Source organism: Sturnira hondurensis, unplaced genomic scaffold (assembly GCF_014824575.4).
Source record: "Sturnira hondurensis isolate 20B ecotype Veracruz unplaced genomic scaffold, ASM1482457v3 Scaffold0020489, whole genome shotgun sequence".
Classification (NCBI taxonomy): domain Eukaryota; kingdom Metazoa; phylum Chordata; class Mammalia; order Chiroptera; family Phyllostomidae; genus Sturnira; species Sturnira hondurensis.
Genome location: NW_028093120.1, coordinates 5,349,005 through 5,368,844, shown reverse-complemented (window position 1 = coordinate 5,368,844; position 19,840 = coordinate 5,349,005). Strand labels below are relative to the sequence as shown.

The window sequence follows — 19,840 nt, the reverse complement described above, 5'->3', positions numbered from 1 at the left end:
ATTTTGCAGAGTTCACTTTGCATTATAAAGCATACTCTCACAGCAATTACAAGCATGGCTGAATGAGAAATGTGTGGATTCCGGCATGAGGTTTGCAATTTAGAGAAACAAAACCATTTTGACAGAGAACTGTTGCTGGTAGATTGCAGAATGGTCATAGTACTTTTCAGTTCCTCTCAAAAGGAGGTTTCCCTTCCCTTTGAACCTGGCATGGCCTTATGACTTGCTTTAACCAGTAGAATGTGACAGAAGTGACATAAAATAAGGCAAGTTTGAGCCTAGGCCTAAAGGATCATGATGCTCCTGCCCTTGGATCTGGGACTCCTGATATATCATGTGAACAAGTCTGGACTAGCCTGGTGGAGACAAGAAACATGTGGTCCATTTGCCCCTGTCACCTCAACCACTGGCCAGCTGCTGCCCAACTGTGGGTCCTCGAAGTTGGCTGTCAGGTGACTGTCACACATGAGTGAGTCTTGCTGACACAGGTAGTTACAATCCAGATGATTCCAGCCCAAGTAGCCAACTCAAAGAATTATAAACTAAACAAATATTTAAACCACTAAGTATTGGGGTGGTTTGTTTTTCAGCAGAAATTGATATAGACTATCTATGTTTATAGATTATTATTAATAGTCACCACTATATATCTAACATAACTAATCCTCATTTTCTTTCCTGCACTTACTCATAGGAAAAAATGATGCACAAAGAAAAGGGTATTCATTGAATCTAAGCTGCAAAGTTTCTTCCACTCTGAAGATATTTATATCTCAACATCTAAAATGTGGAAAAATAACACAGAGCAATGGATTATTCCAGTCAGAATTTTGCTATGAGGCTAAATGTGGTTGGAAACAGCAATTTCAGTAAAACACACAAAAAAGGTAAAAAAAAAAAGATTCTTTATTTGTGTTGCCTGATTATTCTTAAAGGCAAATGGAAACATTCTTATTGAAATACTTGCATCTTTGACACTAACTAAAGTTACTCTAAAAACCAGGGACTTTGCAATACCCTGTCCTGAATCATCACCGATGTGATGGGCGCAGTGAACAGAGCATGTCCCAGGTCCCTGCGTAGGAAAAGCCGAAAGTCTTTCAGTGTTTCTTACTATTTAAATCACGGACAGTGGCAACTAAGTGCAGGTTTCAGAAATGCCTTTAGGAAATGCTGTTAATATAGTTAATAACTATTTTAAAACAAATGTTGTCATTAGGCTGTATTTATTTGTGGAGCTATCAGATCTTAAACAGGATAAAATATAGTATTTTATAGTTTCAATTAGGCTTATTGATATGATATCCTTAAACTATTTAGTACAATGTTGAATCTTTAAAATTAATGCATTCTAAGTTATTTTGGCTAGTTTTGTTTCAAAATGGTTAATTATTTTGGTTTTAGAGATGTATAAAATGTACAATGAGAAATGGTTTAATTTTAGGGTAATTAAACAACTATCAGTTAGATTATTACCTTACCTTCTACTAGTTGATTAATAACCTCTAGTAATGAACTTAGTTGAATTAAATTGAACATTCATTCTAAGAACAGTCTTTTTGCTAATGATATACTTGGTTAATAATTCAAGTTTTTTCTCCAGAGTTTTTTTTCTCAACAGTATAATATCTCAATACTATAACATATCACATTAAATAGTTATTAAAATCCCGTCTAGATTAAGAGTTCTTGAAGAGAGATCATACTTTACTCAACCGTCTGTTCCTCACCCTGATATAGCACTAATATACATTATAGGTAACCATTAATTTTTTTGAAAGTGATATATTAAAATATTTCCTGATATTGATGTTAATATATTACTATTTTTTTGTTGTGGTGATTTAGCACATGGGCAAGGAAACAAGAAAGTGACTATGTATAACAGTATAAAATTCTACTAGTTTGTGTACATATTAAGCAAATACTCTATTTAGCAAAAAAATCTGCCAGGCATAATGCCAGATAGAAGCAATGTTTAGCAAGACTGGTATGATTCCTGTTCTCACAAATACGTAATGTGATAAAGAAATAAATGTGGAAGAAAGCAGAAATGTTGGTTTTAGCCCCTGTTTTCCATAAGTGCATTGGGTTCTTAGAATTGCTTCTGGGATAATTAGATTTTTTTAGTCTCCTCAAAAAATCTTCACATATTACTTCTCAGGAAAACATCTTAATGATCCTAAATAGTGAATCTTAACATTGTAGTAGTTAGTTTCTTTTTTATATACCCCACAGTGAGCTCCAAGCAACATGTGAATTTATGTAAAACACATATCCTAAGCAACATGTAATTTATCGCTGGATTTGATTTGGAAAAATCCAGCAATTTTACTTTTGTTAGGAATAGGTTACTTGCTATAATTGGAACCAAGCATAGTCATGGTCATTAACTTTAATAGGTGATACGAGAAACTTCCCTTAAAACAGAATTACTATAATAATAGATTAGGTTTGCTTTAATTATAAGATCACCATCTGTTATTGGGTTTTGATAGACAAAACCTCAGTACCTTTTGTATTTTTCTGATGCCCATTCTCCACCTAGAATATATTTCCCACCTCTGCTTCCTCTTCCTCCTTTGCCTGCAATATTCTTTATTCTCCTTTAAGAACAAGCTTAGGTATCGTTTGGTTTAAGAAGTATGCTCTCCTTTTACAGATTGGATGATGCATAACTTGGACTGAGTTCCCTAAACATACTTCTACCATTGCTCTCGCCACATATCAGTTTATAAGTCTGTTCCTCTGTACAACTAGGCTTCAGAAAGGAGGTGCTTTTTAGGTGTGTTCATTTACCCTTCACAGAGTGTGGTATTGATGACTACAGAAGCCTCAGTTCCTGGTAAGCTGCCTAGCATATAGTTGCTCAATAAATCTTTGTGGAACTGAGCTGTATTCAGAATTCATCTGTTGTATACTGATAAATACTCTGTACAGACATTAATTATNCAGTTTATAAGTCTGTTCCTCTGTACAACTAGGCTTCAGAAAGGAGGTGCTTTTTAGGTGTGTTCATTTACCCTTCACAGAGTGTGGTATTGATGACTACAGAAGCCTCAGTTCCTGGTAAGCTGCCTAGCATATAGTTGCTCAATAAATCTTTGTGGAACTGAGCTATATTCAGAGTTCATCTGTTGTATACTGATAAATACTCTGTACAGACATTAATTATTCATTAAAGAAAATGGTATCATGCTTCCAAATTCTCTAAATTGATCTGTTCTACTTCTCGTATATAAGGTATACTAGATAAAGAAAGAAAGTGAATGATAATAGCCCAATAGTTAGTTCCAAAATTCCCTCTTCCTCCTTTTCTAAGAAAGAAAACATCTTTGAGGGACTACCTACTGATTTATTAATTCTAGACTCCTAAAGTCACTTTTATGTTATAATGTGATAAAAATAGTCTATAAAGGAAACCATGAAGAGGATTTTGAAAGCTAAAGCTAAAGCTAAAGACATCATAACACTTAGGCACTCTTTAGAATTTAATACAAAACAGATGCAGAAAGAGAAATTGAAAAATAAAGGTAGAATTTCAAAGATGTCTTTAACATAATGGCCTATAAAAAACCTAGCTCTTTGACAATCATTTGGGAAATAATATAGGAGTCAGTCTAAAACACAATACTTACATATCAAAAGTATGTCAAAATGTAAAACTGAATAATGTTTGCTTATAAAATCATAAACCTGATGTGGTATTAGAGAATAAGGACAGCCTTTTATTTACCAAGGCTTTCTTTAAAAAACTAAAGAACAAAATCTTCTTATTTATACAACTCCTACAAAGTAAAAAATTATACTGTTAAGGACCTTATTATGCTATGCATTTCATCACTCTGCAGGTTAAATTATATCCCTTGGATACACAGATATATATGTTGGGAATTCTTTTTAAAATGACAGAAACCCAACACAATATATCAGCATTGCTTCAACATGATAGCTCAAATCTCGTTTATCTTTTTTCTTTTACTAAAAACTCCTATGATTATTATTTCCAGAGAAAATAATTTCTTTTAGCACAATATCAAAAATATTTAAATTTCTTGTAAAGAAAAAATGAATAAAGCTACCCATCACTGATATCATTCTCTATAATTAAAACAGATGTTAGAACCTTTCCTCAATTAACAAAAAATTAAAAGTTATTAGATGTTATAGTAAACATTTATTTCTAAGTGCCTACTCTAAATGGATAGTGTTTAGCTTGTATACACGTACCTTCATTATTTCCTTTAGTAACTCTACAAATATTTATTTGGTCTTTGGTATGTAGCAGGTACTGTGTTGAATTCAGAAAAATAAGCATGTTCCTAATTTCTGGAAATGTGAAGATTAGAAGGGAAAGAATCATGCAATATTTATAGTAGAATTTGATCTTGCCTCGGTGGAGGGATAAGAAAGGAATATAGGAAGCACCGGGTGATCTGAGGGGGAGGAAAAAGACAGAATCTGAAACCCTATCCACCAGCTATCCAAATCAAAAGCTGAATTTTGTGGCCAGAAACTGAAGTGAGACCAGCAAAACTGTAAGTAACAAACTGGGTATGAACAGATACAATTGTAAATATCTCAGAGATGGAAACTGACCATTTCCATCGGAATAGCTGTTGAGACCTTTGCACTCTACATGCTTTGCCTCATCTTCAGCAGTAAAAGCAATGTAACACTGCATCCCATGCCCATTTGGAGACATCCATCTTAAAGACTAAAAAGGCAAGTTGATAAAAGGGGTTCACTTACAATAAAATGAACAAATACAGCAGCCAGCAAAGCAAGCTTTAAATAATGGGAAAACTCACCCACAGAACACCTGAGGAGGCAAGTGTATGGAGTAGGATATTTTGACATGTTTTTCAATTCATCCTCAGTAACTTTCACAGGAGGATTTAAAAAATAGTTTGTTGATTTGATGCTACAGAAGATATGATTTTAATGTTTTAACAGTGATCAAGTAAGTAAGGTAAAAATAGGTTGCACTGTCCTGCTAAAGAGGTGAGAAAGCAGAGAAGAAACAACCATTTTTACATCTCTGATTTTCAAAAAGGCACAGTGAAGAGTTACAGCTAGTTTTAGATCTAGCTTGCCTTGAGACATGGGGCCAGACTTGGAACATCATTCATGGTGGGGAAGTTTTAAGCTCAAAGAAGCTTAGATGACAACGGTGGCTGTGTAGTGAGTGTGTCTGTGTTGCTCAGCACCTCAGCAGTGAGACCCTTCACCCCGCTTCTTTCTTGGGGCTCAGTTTAAGGGNTCAAAAAGGCACAGTGAAGAGTTACAGCTAGTTTTAGATCTAGCTTGCCTTGAGACATGGGGCCAGACTTGGAACATCATTCATGGTGGGGAAGTTTTAAGCTCAAAGAAGCTTAGATGACAACGGTGGCTGTGTAGTGAGTGTGTCTGTGTTGCTCAGCACCTCAGCAGTGAGACCCTTCACCCCGCTTCTTTCTTGGGGCTCAGTTTCTTCACTTACATGTAATTTGCCTGCCTCACAAAGTCACTGTGGAAATCAAAGGAAATAATACAAGAGAGAAAGGGCAAAAGCTCTCTTTATGATGTAAAATTCTATTTATGTATTTTAGCCTAGATCTTAATTTAATAATGAAACTTCAAATTTATTATGAAGTGATTAACTAGATGTTGAAGACCGTGAGTTGTAGGGCGGCCTTTGAGATGGACAACAGGGTGGGGAATGACCATGGGGGTGGGGTGGACTGGGTGGGGTAGGGCAAAGAGGGGGCAACTGTAACAGAATAACAGTCAAATATTTAACAAAAAAGAAATCAACAGTAAAAATATATGTAGTGAACATTTTTGGCAAAGAGAAAGGAGATTTCTCATAATAGTAAAGTTTATAAATATCAGAAAAAGGAAGTTGTATAATGCAAATGTAACCACGTAATCATAGTATAAACTTCATAGGTGTCAGTGGTTTTGATGAATAGATGAAAATCTTACCAGATTGAAAATAATTGGCCCCACATTCTATAATGGATGAAGAATATTCATCTATTGTTCACAAGATTATATCGTTTAATATTAAACTTATTGAGAAAGTACGGAATTTAAAATGTCACCTCGTCAATATTTCTACATATGCCCTAGGTTTGATAAAAGACACTGAGAGAGTGTCACGTTGGGTTTCAAAATGAGTTTGAATACTGACCCTCCTATATGACTACTGTTGAAGTTGGGGAAATTGTTCATCGTTCTGAACTTCTTTTTCTTCTGCTAAAAATGAAACTTTTCAACAGACACAAAAGCAATTCCTACATCACAGGCTATTTGTGGGAAGCACATGAAGTAACATTTGAAGAGTTCAGCACATTGCCAAATATCCAGTGGGCACCCAGTGGGTGAGAGCTATGATTATTTGTTATTATTACTTGTGCTTCTTTCCAGTGCTTTCTCTGTGGTGGCTTGTGCCATTATGACTGTCTGAGGCCAGAGTTTCAGAGAAACAGTCTGACTTGGAGACTCTTTGATGCATGCCATGAGGAACAACATTTGTGGGAAGAATGAAGAAAGTGGAGCAGAGCACAGAACATGTTTAACTCATGCAGTCACGGTAAAGGCCTCAGCTTTCCCTCCAGGGAACACGGAAGCTACGCTGACCCTTCAGAATTGTTTTACTTCAAAGCAAGGGACTTGATCTTTGTCACCATCCCTATGCATTCATTCCCCGTACCCTTGGGCACAGGCCAGGGGTTAAGACTTAGCTTGGGCCAGAGAACTTTCATTGGCTGGAGAGCGATTTCCAGAGAGGGACTCGGCTGAGAGCTGTTAGCCACCAATACTATTAGTGGCTTGGGGGGAGGAATGCCTTAGTCGTGGAAGGGGAATCTGGTAACACACCAGGGCATCTACTACAATGACCTATGGTGTCCTCATTTGGAACTGACACACTTAGTTATATCCTTCCTAATTTAATAAATTTGAATAGGCCCATAACTCAGGAAGAATGATAAAAGGGAGAAGAGTATAAGAAAAGAAGAGGGAGATAGAAACATTTTTAAACATTACCAAGATTTGAATAGAAGCCTCTTAAGAAATAAATAAAAGCAAACACTGATTGTGGGCAAAATTGGAACATTGGGAAAAGAGCACTAGGCTCTGAAAATAATTCAGATACTCATTTCGGTAACCTCACTTGGACATTTGATACAAGCAGAAAATTACAACTTTATAATTTAAAGAGTGGGCTTGACATTATGCATTCGTTCATTTATTTATTCTAAAGTGTTTAGCACATCTGTAACTTATAAAAATTGGTGCCATTTTATAAAAATAAGTTTGTCAGATTGGGATAAGGGAGCAGTTCTAGAGTCAAGAGCTACTGATTATTCTTCAATGTACAGTTGCAGGATAATTCATAGAAATTCAGAGCAATAATGAATAAATGCAATGGCAATTCTGAACTGAAACTCAAGATATTTGGAGTTTTATTTTGCAGGGAAATATTTATTAGAAGTTGCCACACATATTAGAAAGAGTAATAAGTCTAAGTAAGTAATTCACTATTGAAAATGACTTAGGTGAGAATTTGGTTTAATGAACATCACTGAAATAAATCTCATAGACTTTATGGTCAAGGTTAAAAACAATAACAACAGTTGCAAAAACCTACTGGGGACTACCAATGGTCCTATTTCCAAAGAAGCAGGCAGTTCTTCCAGATTAAATCTATCCTTTGGTTGTATTCAAAACAACCAATGGAAAGAGAATGCAGGATAGTAGAAATCCAGTCTGAGTTAATATATACATATGAAATGCAAAAATAATTTTTGAGAAAAACAAAACCTCCAAAGGGAAAAAGTAAGGAGTTCTACACGGATAAGCACATCTTAATTTCTGGAGTTTACAGCCTAGGAAAGCAAATGCTGCTAAGAGGTAAGGACTAATTTCTATTTCTCATCCCCTCTTTTCCAGTCCAATAACCTGAAACGTCTAACTGGTTCTGATAAAAAGCTCTGGGAAGTACAATAGTTTTACCCCCTCAGAGATCACAGAACACAGCTATTGATCTGATTTTTCCCGATACAGCCCACACTGAAATAGTCTTTCTTTATTAAGAAGGTTTATTTTACCTCTAAATAAATAAATAAGCCAACAAATCAACCAACCTGTAGTTCTACACTACAAAATATTTTATTGAATGTAGTAATTCTCATAATAATCCATAATGCCATGTAAATATATTGTCAAGATATAACATCTACCAAAAATGGAGCTTCTAAATGAATAAAAAAGCTTTGTATCCCTACCACAGAATGTACCACACCAAGAAGGTTCATTTTGCAGTACTCTCTTTAAATAAACAAAGTGAGGACTGTGTGATTGGATGGCTAAGCCTGTCTTTTTAGATGTGATAACTTTGGAGGCATTCCTTGATTTTACTACATTTGACAAACTGCAAAAAGTGAAGAGGAGACTCCAGATTTTGCTTCTGGGACCATCGGTCAATTAGAGTAAAAATGGAGGAGGGTAATCAACATGGTGTTGATGTTCAGCTGCGATCCTGAAGGTACTGTGGTCCACAGGTTACTCAGATGACACCCTCGGAAATTAAGGAAGGGTCTGCCAATAATAGGCTGTCTCAAATGTCATCCAAGGCAGTTACCTGTCATTCAGTTCTAATTTTACGAAACATGGCAAGGAAAAACCACTTTACAACAATGAGCTTTAAGAGAATTTTATGTAGTATTTAATTATACTAAAACCTCTGAAATAATGCTGTAATTGACTAGACAGAAAATGTTTCATTATCAAGGTTTTTTAAAAAAATTCAACAAACATTGACTGAGTGGCTATTTTGTGGACCTTCACCGTGCAAAGTGATGGTACATAAAATGTCATATTAGCCTTTGCTATTAGGGACTCTATAATTTAGCTTATAATAATGTCATAGAATCACAGAATTTAATGCCATATTTTGGTCACGATCATATGACCACGTGAAATCTACACATATCTTAAAAAATGGGCGTTGCTTATCACTGCGGGAAATACGGCTATTTTGAGAAGGCAGTGGGGCATACGCACACTCTGTAACACGGGACAGGCGGGGAAAATGGATGTGGCTCACTTTCCTGCAATGATCTGAAAATTCCAAAGCCTTGAGGGTAACATCTCTCCTTTCTAGACCTCCAGCTTTGGTTGGTTGGTGCTCTACTATTCAGTCCCGTTTGAATGACTTCTGTTAAGTTAGGTGAAAGACTCGGAGACAGCTGTTATAAAGCAATTACGTGGCAGTCACAACATCACTTCAGAAAACAGGAAGTTGGCCAGTTACCAGGTTGTCAAGATTCAGAGCGAGACAAAGATCGGGGAGGCATCAAATCAAGTGATGAGGAAAGGCAAGCACTGTGCCAGCCAGGGAGATGGTAGGGAACAGAGGCCAGGAGGCCACAGTACTGGAAAGTATGGATATTACTAGTGAGTAGAACGAGCCAAAGAGAATGTATGCCTTTGTTAGAGCTAATGATCGTCTACCTTTTTGGTATGCTTGCTGATTAGTTGTGAAGTACCTCCAAAACTCACATCTGCTGATGTGATGAGGAAGAGGATGCAGCAGATGCTCACGAGCTCCTCAGAGCTTTGTGCCTCAGTAAACCCTTGCAGCATGTCCAATAATTATATTAATTTTTAAAACATTAACAGTTATCCACCAGGAAAGAGAATGGTGCCAGTTCAGCATAGTAGTCTTTTATGCTGAGACTTTTATTGCTCAGGAAATGAAATTGAATTCCAAATCAGATGAACTAGAAATAGAAGTACCAGGAAGATGGACATAGGCCAGAACCCTTCTTCGCTAAAGTAAAATCCTTAGCATATTAGTTTATACTCTGGCCCCTTTTTATTTACCTAGTGCTACACAGAACATGTCATGCATATAAATCAGGCATGTTCCTTTATAATTCCTACACTTGATATAAAGACTATCACAATTACTCCTACTTTCTAACTTCCTGACATTCAGATCTGCTTGGCAATGGAATGGACTACTTTAAAGGAGTGAGTTTCTCATCACCGAAGGGATTATAGCAGACACTCGTGATACTGATTAGGAACCGTATCAATTTAGGACAAACTCCATAACCTCCAAGATCCCTCACAACCCTGAGACAGTATCTTTTCCCATCTTAGTTTACCTTTCTCTTTAGTTTTTCCCTATCCTAATGCTGTATCCATCCTCTGGGGTCTAGGTTGGGTAGCACCTCTTTCCCCCAATACTACTTGATACCATAATTATAAGAAATTGGGCCCTGGCTGGTGTAGCTCAGTGGACTGAGTGCAGACTGTGAACCGAAGTGTCGCAGGTTCGATTCCCACTCAGGGTACATGCCTGGGCTGTGGGCCAGGTTCCCAGTGGGGGCCATGCGAGAGGCAACCACACATTGATATGCCTCTCTCCCTTTTCCTCTCTCTAAAAATAAATAAATAAAATCTTTAAAAAAAGAAATGGATGAACTATTGCATAAATACTTTTTTAGCTGAGTACTTGGCATACGGTAGATGCTCAATTAATTTCTTTTTATGTTTCCCTCCACAATGCAAATAATTCCTATTAATCTTTTTTTCTGGCCTTCAACACTATTTGGCTACAGTAATTTAGTAATTGCTCTTATGGTCATATTTTCCTTGAATTATTAATATTCTATGTAATTTTAAAATTTATCTAAGACTAAAACCAAGTCTTTCTTCTACTTATATTTCCCACAGTTTACAGACAAGGGCTGAACACATAATGGCCCATGAATATGGAGAGGATAGGCTTTATAAAGAAGAGCAAACAACATAGTTTAAAAATCACATTGTATTAATTTTGTTAAACCACTTTAGTATTCCCATGGCCTGGAAAAGTCTTATGCTTTAATGTCCTCATTTAAAAAATAAGGTCACATATCTCTACTCTACCTTCCTTAAGTGTATTGTAAAAACTAGAGATTTGGGTACATATGAAGGACCATTAAAATAATGCATTTTGATTTGGCTGCTCATTTAATTTCAATTTAACATTTTGGGAGAGGTCACAACAGAAAAGGCTGTTCTTTAGCTGACCATCCTGATGGCAAACATTTTGTTTTCTCTGCCCCCCCCCAAAAAACAGAAAAAACTGGGCTTCCATGATATTCTGTGTAACTGTTCACGTATTTTAAGGATTAAAACTCGCCTACATCACAAACAAATAATTAGGGATTTCACATCTTTGGAAAACAATGAATCACCAGTCCTCCATGAAGTCTGTGGCTTTGGGGGCCACATGGCCATTTATGTTTAGGTGCTGTTCAGATGTCCTGAGATACTAAGAGATTCTCACAGACCTCTGGCCATCATACACATTTGTGTCAAAATATAATTGTAAATGCTTTATTTGATAAAAGGATGGTTATTTAGGTCCAAAACCCCTGTTGGTCAACTTCCGCACTGTAATCTCTGCTTAACCAGTCTGAAGTGAATGTTCGATCCCTGCGCCACACAGCTGTTAGAACTATCTGCTTAAAAAACAAATCTGAATCACATCGCTCCCTTCAAAATACAGCCCCAAATCCTTGGCTCAGAAATTGGTGTCTTTTACTTGTTGGTGAGACCTCTGCTTCTTCCCTTTAAATTTATTCAGCAAATACTGACTTATTGTCTACTACGTGCCCTCAGGGTGCTGTGAGAGCCATGGTTTCCTCACTGGTCTGGAACATGCTCTAACCTCTTCTGCCTTTCTGTCTTGCTTAACCTACCTGCTTCATCTGAAATGCAGTTTCTCCTCCTAGCCACCTGGCAAAATCTTGCCTATTCAGGTCCAGCTCAAATACCAATTCCTCCTGCCAGTGGTGTGTAGAGTTCTCCCGTTGATTACACAGTAAAAGCATACCACTAGCCTCTCCCCTTACTTTGTGCTCTCTTAGGGGTGAAGGATCATGCCTTTTACTTGGGATGCCCCATAGCACTTAGCTTGTAAAACTCAATTAAAATCGAAATCTAATTTGTCTCATGCAGTTAATTCATATCATTGCCCAAAAAAAGTGATTGGGTGAAGTGGATCAAATGTTTGTGGACTAATGGAGAGCTTAGTCCCTTTTAACAGTGGCTCCATTAATAGATTGACCCCACATCAGTCATATCACTGGGTTGGTGAAACATGGACTAGGTAAAGAAGGTAAGAGAAAAAGAAGCATTTTATTATGTTTTCATTTAAATCTTAAAGCAATGGGTATTATTTTTGATGTAATGTGGTTATATGTTTACCTATTCACTCTCTCGAAAATGCAGTCCAAAAGCACTCTTTTATTTAAAACAGAACAACACACATTGTATGTAGATATTATAAAAGCTGCACACACAAAATTTGCCCAGAGTGTTATCTACACATGAAAGGCTGTATATAAGACACCAGTACAACTAATGGAGCGGTAGAGAACTTCATTAAGCTGTATTTTGTCATCTGCAAGATGCTAAATATCAACACCACCAGTAACTTTTTTTTTTGGTCATAGATTTGGTTGCTGCATTTGACACTCTGCAGTGTGAATGTGCTTAAAAAATACACCCTCCTTTCTCTTCTGATTCAGTCTCATGCAATCACCCACCCACTGGTGGGTTAGGTCCCAGAGCAGTTAATCTAGAGAGGACTCCAGTCAAAGGCACACTATGGTCCTGCTTACTGCCCTGAATTCTGCTTGGTTTTCTTACTCTGCTGGGCAGTCTATACCCCCTGGAGCATCTCCAGTGGCTGTCCTTTAAAACCTTGCTTGGAACTCTCCTGAACACTGTCCTGCCCCTCTTATCCCTGGAGTCTTCAGGTGGCCTCTCAAACAGAAGGGAACCACAAGTTCAGAGCCTTTCCAATCTCTCTTCTATACAACACTTTCATTCCTTCTGCTAAAACATGTAATTTCTCAGATGTTATTTCACAAGGAGAAGGGCAGGAGAGAGATAGACTGCTTGGCCCTTTTTGCTCTCTGCCTTTTCAATGCCAGGAAATGGAATTGTCTCCAGTGTATGTCCTTGAAGCCATCCAGAATCCACTCAGAGTTTGAGCAAAGTGGGGAAAAGGGCTAGACAATTTCTTTGACACCTTACACTGTTGAAATTTCAAATTTTAACAGTACATATGTATTTCTATTAATCATTACAAATATACTACAAATGGGAAGCCCTACCTACATTACCCTAAACCAACATATTTTCTTACTTCCCAATATGATAATTTGCTTTAATTTTCTATTTTGTAGTTTATTATTTCTGTCCACAATCCAGAGCTTAATTTTAACATGGCTTGTAACAATGTGGGTTAACAGGGAGTAAGGAGCCAATTTTGTACTTCTCAAGGGCAAGAACAGAATGCATGTAAAAAGGAAGGTAGCAGGTGCTATTAACTGCTGACTTTATCAAAGGAATTAAAGGTGTTTACTGATACAAACGAAGGGCATCAAACTAAACTGGTAATGTCTAAGACACAAAAACAAGAATTCATATAATTTGACCAGGACACTTAATTTCTCTATTGGTATTTTAACATAAAGAAGGGGCCCACTTATATAGAGGAAAAACAATATTCAAAATGAATGTTTATGGATAATCCCAAGAAGATATATTTTGGATGCTAAATATTTTATTTTCAAAAGTAATATTTTTGCATGATATTTTTTCTGATTCTGTTTTGCAACAAGATTGTGAAAATTGATAATCTTTGTATCAACTCAAGGTAAAGAAAAAAGAGAATTGACAAATTAGAAAAAATGAGTTTAATTTGACTTAAATATTTTGCACAAAATCATTAATAATTAAAATTAATTTATTTAATGGACTGTGGACAAGTAGTTGGTAACTGTTTTTATTTATATAGTCTCTTCCATTTATTTCAAAGTAAAACAGGATGAAAATAATCATTTGGAATGAAATGTTTTATTTTGTTTACATTGGCAAATATAACAAAGAGAGCTCATGTTTTAGTCTTCTAATATAAATTTATCAATTTCAGGGGTGAGAAAGGATCTTAGAAATTATCTGGTCTAACTTGTTCACTTAACTTCTTTATGACATTAATATCCACGTGGGTCCAGTGGTTGACTGGCTTTTTGTTACACAGCTGCCTAGGGATTGAACTGGAAACTGACCCAGAAATTTCCTGATTTTGGGTCTAGGACTTATTCACGGTATCACGTTACCTTTATAATAAAATTGAATCCAAACTGAGTTTTATATGTTTGGGCTTATTATAGTTATAGTGTTTCATTGTTTCCCAAAGTGTTTAGAAAAAAACAAACTTATTTTAATCAGCACATGACAGCATTTTAAATTGGGTTGGTAGGTAAAAATTATATTTGGATCTATCTCTTTAGCAAATACATGGGATATTGCAGCCCAAGTCTCTCTCTCCCACCCTAATTCTACCCATCTTTCTCTTTCCTTATAATGTTTCCCTTTTATGTCTTAAAGGAGACAATTGGGGGAAAAGGTGTTTTTTCACTTCTCTTTTGAGTTGAGACACTGTGACAATTCTACAGTATTTGATTCAAAAGATTTTCCCCTCCATTTAGTTGGTTGCTATGTAGAGATGTAAAATAAAAGAAGATATTACAAAGAAAATATTTAGTGGGCAAGAAATGAGTATGCTTGTGAATGCTTATCTAAGGCTATATTGTATCTTTTTGATATGGGTTGCGTGTTTAGCTCTACAGCCGGTGAGAAATTTTAAAATTTCCAAAAATTACCTTTTTTTGAGCAGTAGGACAGGCAGGTTATCTCACCAATGTATTGTATCATAATTACTAATAAGAATGCTTTACCTAATAGTAGCCATTTATGTAGCAATATAACTTTTGAGAAGAAACATGGAAATACTGACAATATTAATCAAGTAAATAAAAGTGGCAAAAAAACCATACTTCCATAATAAAGTATTACCGCTTTCTTACTGGGGGTTTTAAAATAATTATTACTTTCAGTGTGACCTAATATATAAAAAAAGAAAGAACATAATCATTTAAATCAAATAAATTTTTTCCTATGCTTCTTGAACACTTCATAGATAAGAAAGTTTTTACATTCGAACCTAACTTTCTAAAATTACTATTACTCAAAAAATTTAAAAAATGGATTAACTTACGGCCCTGATGCTTTCAAAATGTCCACCTTCTTTCTCGAAGTCGATGGGCTGTCCTTTTAGCGTCCAGTAGAAAGTGACATCCAAACTAGCATCGTGAATTGCTTTGCAATTAAGAACAATGCTTTCTCCTACTGTTAACTCTGTTCTTTTAGGAGTAAGTTCTATTCTTGTAGGTTCTATAGAAATGAAAATGCATTAATTAACATAACATACTGTATTTTCTTGCATTCTATGTGCTAAATAATAGAGAAAAACTTAAGCAAGGAATCTATGCAATAAATTCTTCCAGACACACATTTTTTAATAAACTATTATTAGCCCTGACTGGTGTGGCTCAGTGATTTGGGTATTGTCCTGCAAATGAAGAGTATGCTGATTTGGTTCCTGGTCAGGGCAGAAGCCTAGGTTGTGGACCAGGTCTTTGTTGGGGGTGTGGGAGAGGCAACCAATCGCACATCGATATTTCTCTCCTTCTCTTTTTTCCCCTTCCTCTCTCTCTAAAAAATAAATATTTAAAACAAAATATTATTAATTAAACCCTTACATTTTTGTATGCTAGGACATTTCACTGTGCTTCTGTAGGGGAGTGATAATTTAAAAGTCCATGTTCCTATTAAGAAGTCAAGTTGGACAAAAAGAAAGATGAGAGACAACATAACTAGAAGGAGCTTTTGGCATTCTGGAAGGAGAAAAATTCAAAAAAGAAGGCATAGCATCCTTGTCCACCTTCAATAATCAAGTGTGAATAAAGGGATTTTTACAGTAAAAAAGCTTCATGTCTAAAGAGGGAGAATTCAGGTGAGTTCCCTTTTTTAACAATTAGAGAAAGTACCTCCCCTCAAATTACTATTTTAACAGAGATGCAAAATATAATACTACTACTAAAACACCTTGTATTTGCTTTATACTCTATGACCCTTCTTATGAGTGGAAAAAAAGTAGAAGAAGCATCTCTGGCTGATTATAAAATGTCACTTTTGATTGATTATGAATGGTTCGAGATCTGAAAAGATTGGCAAAGTAGTGAATGCAAATATTTCTGAGAAAAAAATGTTGCTTTTAATTACTCTACGATTCAGTTAAAATTTTAAAAACACATACATTTTTACAGAATTTACAGAAACTTTGAAACAATAAAGACTACTATGAGCTGTACCTCTAAGGGCTATTTAAGACAATGATCTGCTTTGTAAATTATATAAATGCCTACTCACTGTTGTACATATGAAACTAATATAGTATTGTATATCAACTGTAAAATTAAACAAAATGGTGAACAAATAACTGCAATATGATATCTTATTTTGAATAGAGTGGAGAAGTGATGGAGTAGATAAAGGATCACATCAAAATTTTGAGTGGATTCCTGATTGTAGCTACCTGAAGAAAACTGACACAAATGATTTAAAAATTAGCCCAATTTTTCCATCCTAGCTCTGTTGTTGATAATAGCATAATCTGACGAAGCACCATTCTTGGCCACCCAATAAAATCCTTTAACAGCCTGTGTCCTTCTACATAGTCACTGAGCGGAAAGGGCAATCCTAGGACAGGAATGCCACTCCAAAGGTTACCATGTCAGAAGTCAGATATTCCATGTGGCAGTCTAGGTTCTGGCTTCATCAGAGAACACAATCATGTCATAGTGTAGTTTAAATTTGCCTGAATTAGAATATTCAGAATAAGGAAATACTCCATTTAATTCATGATTAACAGAAAACATTTTTGTTATTACAAAACAAGTCTTTGGATCCAACGTTGCCTTATTGCTGAGCACACAGAGGCAGTAAGACACAGGCTGAGTAGGAAACTGTGTTTGATTCCTGTAGCGTGTGCTGGAAGGAGGACGTCTTTCAAATTGTGCTCCTTCCATTGGTGTTTGCCTCTTCTCTACAATATCAGAGCGCTGGCTATTTTATTTTTCTATTTCTAAAGACAGACACAAATGAACATTTTTTTATATTTTTATGGCCAAAGTATGATTCATTATAAAAATGCACAGATGAAAAAATTAATGAAGTATATAGTTCAACTGTGAGAAATATTTGTGTGCCAATTGAAGAGAATGTCTAAGATATGGAATTTTCTTACCGTTAAACAGTGACATGTAGTCTTAAAGGTTCTAGGCTTGAGTTCTAGTTCACTTTAGAAATAGAAAACTAACAGAAATATTTAAGCAGTAATATTAAGCAGTAATATTTTAAAAAATAATTCAATGACTTTATAGAAAAAACTACATTAATGCAAACATCAAAGAGCAATTCTGGTCCACGAGTTTATCTGATGCACAGTCCAACTCATAACATTCATGTACTGCTTCTTCTACCTTTCTACCCCAAGTCCTTTCTTGAAATGGCAATAAAAGAAGATGACTGATTAATGCTAAAATTAATCTTGGTAGAGGAAAAATATTTTTATACTGCTAGCCTTCTTTTAAATTTTGAGACAGTGACTAAACCTTCACACAGTTGTCTTCATTCTCTCATGTATTTTGTTCAAAGAAAAGTATTTAAATTTCTACCACTAAGGCATATGATCTGTTTATGGTCCCCTAAATAATGGAAAGGGACAATTTGGCTATGTTCTATTTTTACAATGTATTTTATTAACAGGAGCATGATCACACATATGTGATAATACATGTACAGGTATATTACTTTTAGTCGCTTTCTGATAAGTCCATGAAATTTTGCTTATGAGCTATTTAGCTACATTTTCTTACCTTTTACAGATACTGAAGCTATGATTTCAGCAGAACCAAACACGTTTTCCCCTTGGCAAACGTACTTTCCCTCATCTGATTTAGAAGCATTTAGGATCCGCAGATTCCCGTCTGGAAGAATAGCTATTCTGAAAATTATCAAACAAGGTGATTTTTTCTCTCGTTCTACTGAAAATCAGCGAAGTAGTAATAAAAGACTCTGGTGAAGGCTGAAATCACTTCCAAAGTAACAATAAATAAGATAAAGCACTGCTGGGAAAACACACAGTAATAGTAGAAATGTTTCACCCTTCAAGAAATTATGCAATAAACCCATTTAATATCTTTTCATATTTAAAAGGGTTAGAAAGTTACAGGTTATTTTTCTTTTAACACTTTTTTGACAGTTAATTTTAAAACTTGAGGAAAAGGTGACCTTGTATTGTGTTATTAAAACTTACACTGGAATATCACATAGCAATATTTTAATATTAAGCTTGAGTATTTCACCTCAAACCATGAGTGACCTCAAAAATCAGATATAAAAAGAAACAGCCTAAGAAACATAGAGGAGGACAGGTATGGAACATCAAGTTAATTGTAAACAGCCAAGAGATGATTTATGGTGGTTTCTCTGCAGTGCCACTCGGGCAGCAAGGGTATGTAAATGAGGCCTGGGACCTCAGGAGCTGCTCGCACTGCACTTTTTAAAAGTAAAAACATGATACCTGAGTTTGCACTTGGGCTCGTTCGAGACCTTTGTTAAAAATGGACCTTGAGTCTTATAGGAAGGTGAAAAATTACAACACTATTAAACACTTTTAAAAGTTCAGTGAAAATGAGGTTGACCTTTAGGATTAACATATCGTCCTGTGTAGTCTTCATTCCAGAAATGTACAGATTTAAAATTAATTAGTACTTTTGTCCTTTTCTCTCTTCTAAGATCCTGAAATACACATTTCACTGGTGCATCAACCTACTCCTGCAACCTGAAACATAATAGAAGTGGCTGTTGCAGTTTTATTTGATACGCCACTAGAGTTTGGGTTACAGCAGACAGCTGGTTAATTATTAACAAAAGAGAAGGGAGCTAAACTATCTAAGCCTGGGATAGCTGCATTGCCTCGCTAAAGGGATTAACATCCTTCTGTCCCCCAGAGTGGACTGGAAAAATGCTTTTTCAATCTCCCTGGAGAACAATCAGCTATTAGCTGGGATTACCCCAGGGGAGGGAGAAACAATAAAGGGGAAATTCCCCCGCTGAGGCATGTGCAGTAGAAGCAGGAGGCAAAATTTTGAGGCTTGCACAGTAGGAACCGAAATGGTGACATAAAAAGGAGGAATCTAGCCTGGAAATATCTGGAAAAAATTGGGCAAGATAAAGGCACAGAACCCCAAAAGATTCAGAATAAGGGTTGGATATGGTGAGAACTCAACACAAGGCCACAGAGTAAAAATTAGGAAGAAATTTGTTCAGTGTAAAAGAAAGTCTGCTCTCTCCCACACCCAAGGAGATAAAATGAAAGCTTGAAAAGGCCCAGGCCCCATTTCGTTTGTCCGCACCATTGTCTCCCCGTAGCAGCTGCACTCGGGCTGAAGGGTGGCACTGACGGGCCAGAGCACAGCCAGGAGGGCCAGAGCGCAGCCAGGAGCAGAGTCTGTGCTGGGGTACCAGAGCCCACGGTGATGGCGTGCATGGCACTTCTGGACCCTGAACCTCCTGGTGGACACCTGTGCTCACCAGGCACCAGACTTCTTCCACACAAAGAAGGAGCTGAGCCACCTGGTCGTTGATGAAACATTGGGCACCTGGGGAGACTTGGTTTCTGCTCCAGTAAATCTTACCACTATGCCTCAGGTCCTCTCCTATGTGTAGGTCCCCGAAATGCATTTCCCATGACTCTGTGAAAGAATCCAGTTTCCAGAGGCAACATTTGGACTGACTTCTTCTTTCTTTTATATATATATATATATATATATATATATATATATATATATATATATTATATATTATATATATATAA

General features: G+C 36.2%; 1 protein-coding gene across 1 annotated transcript in view; it reads right to left on the bottom strand.

Annotated features, from left to right (window-relative positions):
• The window catches only part of LOC118975716 (contactin-5), a 252,885-nt gene that overhangs the window by 115,343 nt on the left and 117,702 nt on the right, over nucleotides 1-19,840 (bottom strand). The window contains exons 2-3 of the mRNA XM_037029796.1: nucleotides 17,838-17,965; nucleotides 15,116-15,291 (exon numbers count right to left, since the gene is read on the bottom strand). Coding sequence (XP_036885691.1) covers nucleotides 15,116-15,291; nucleotides 17,838-17,965 — 304 coding nt within the window. The remainder of the gene's footprint in view (nucleotides 1-15,115; nucleotides 15,292-17,837; nucleotides 17,966-19,840) is intronic.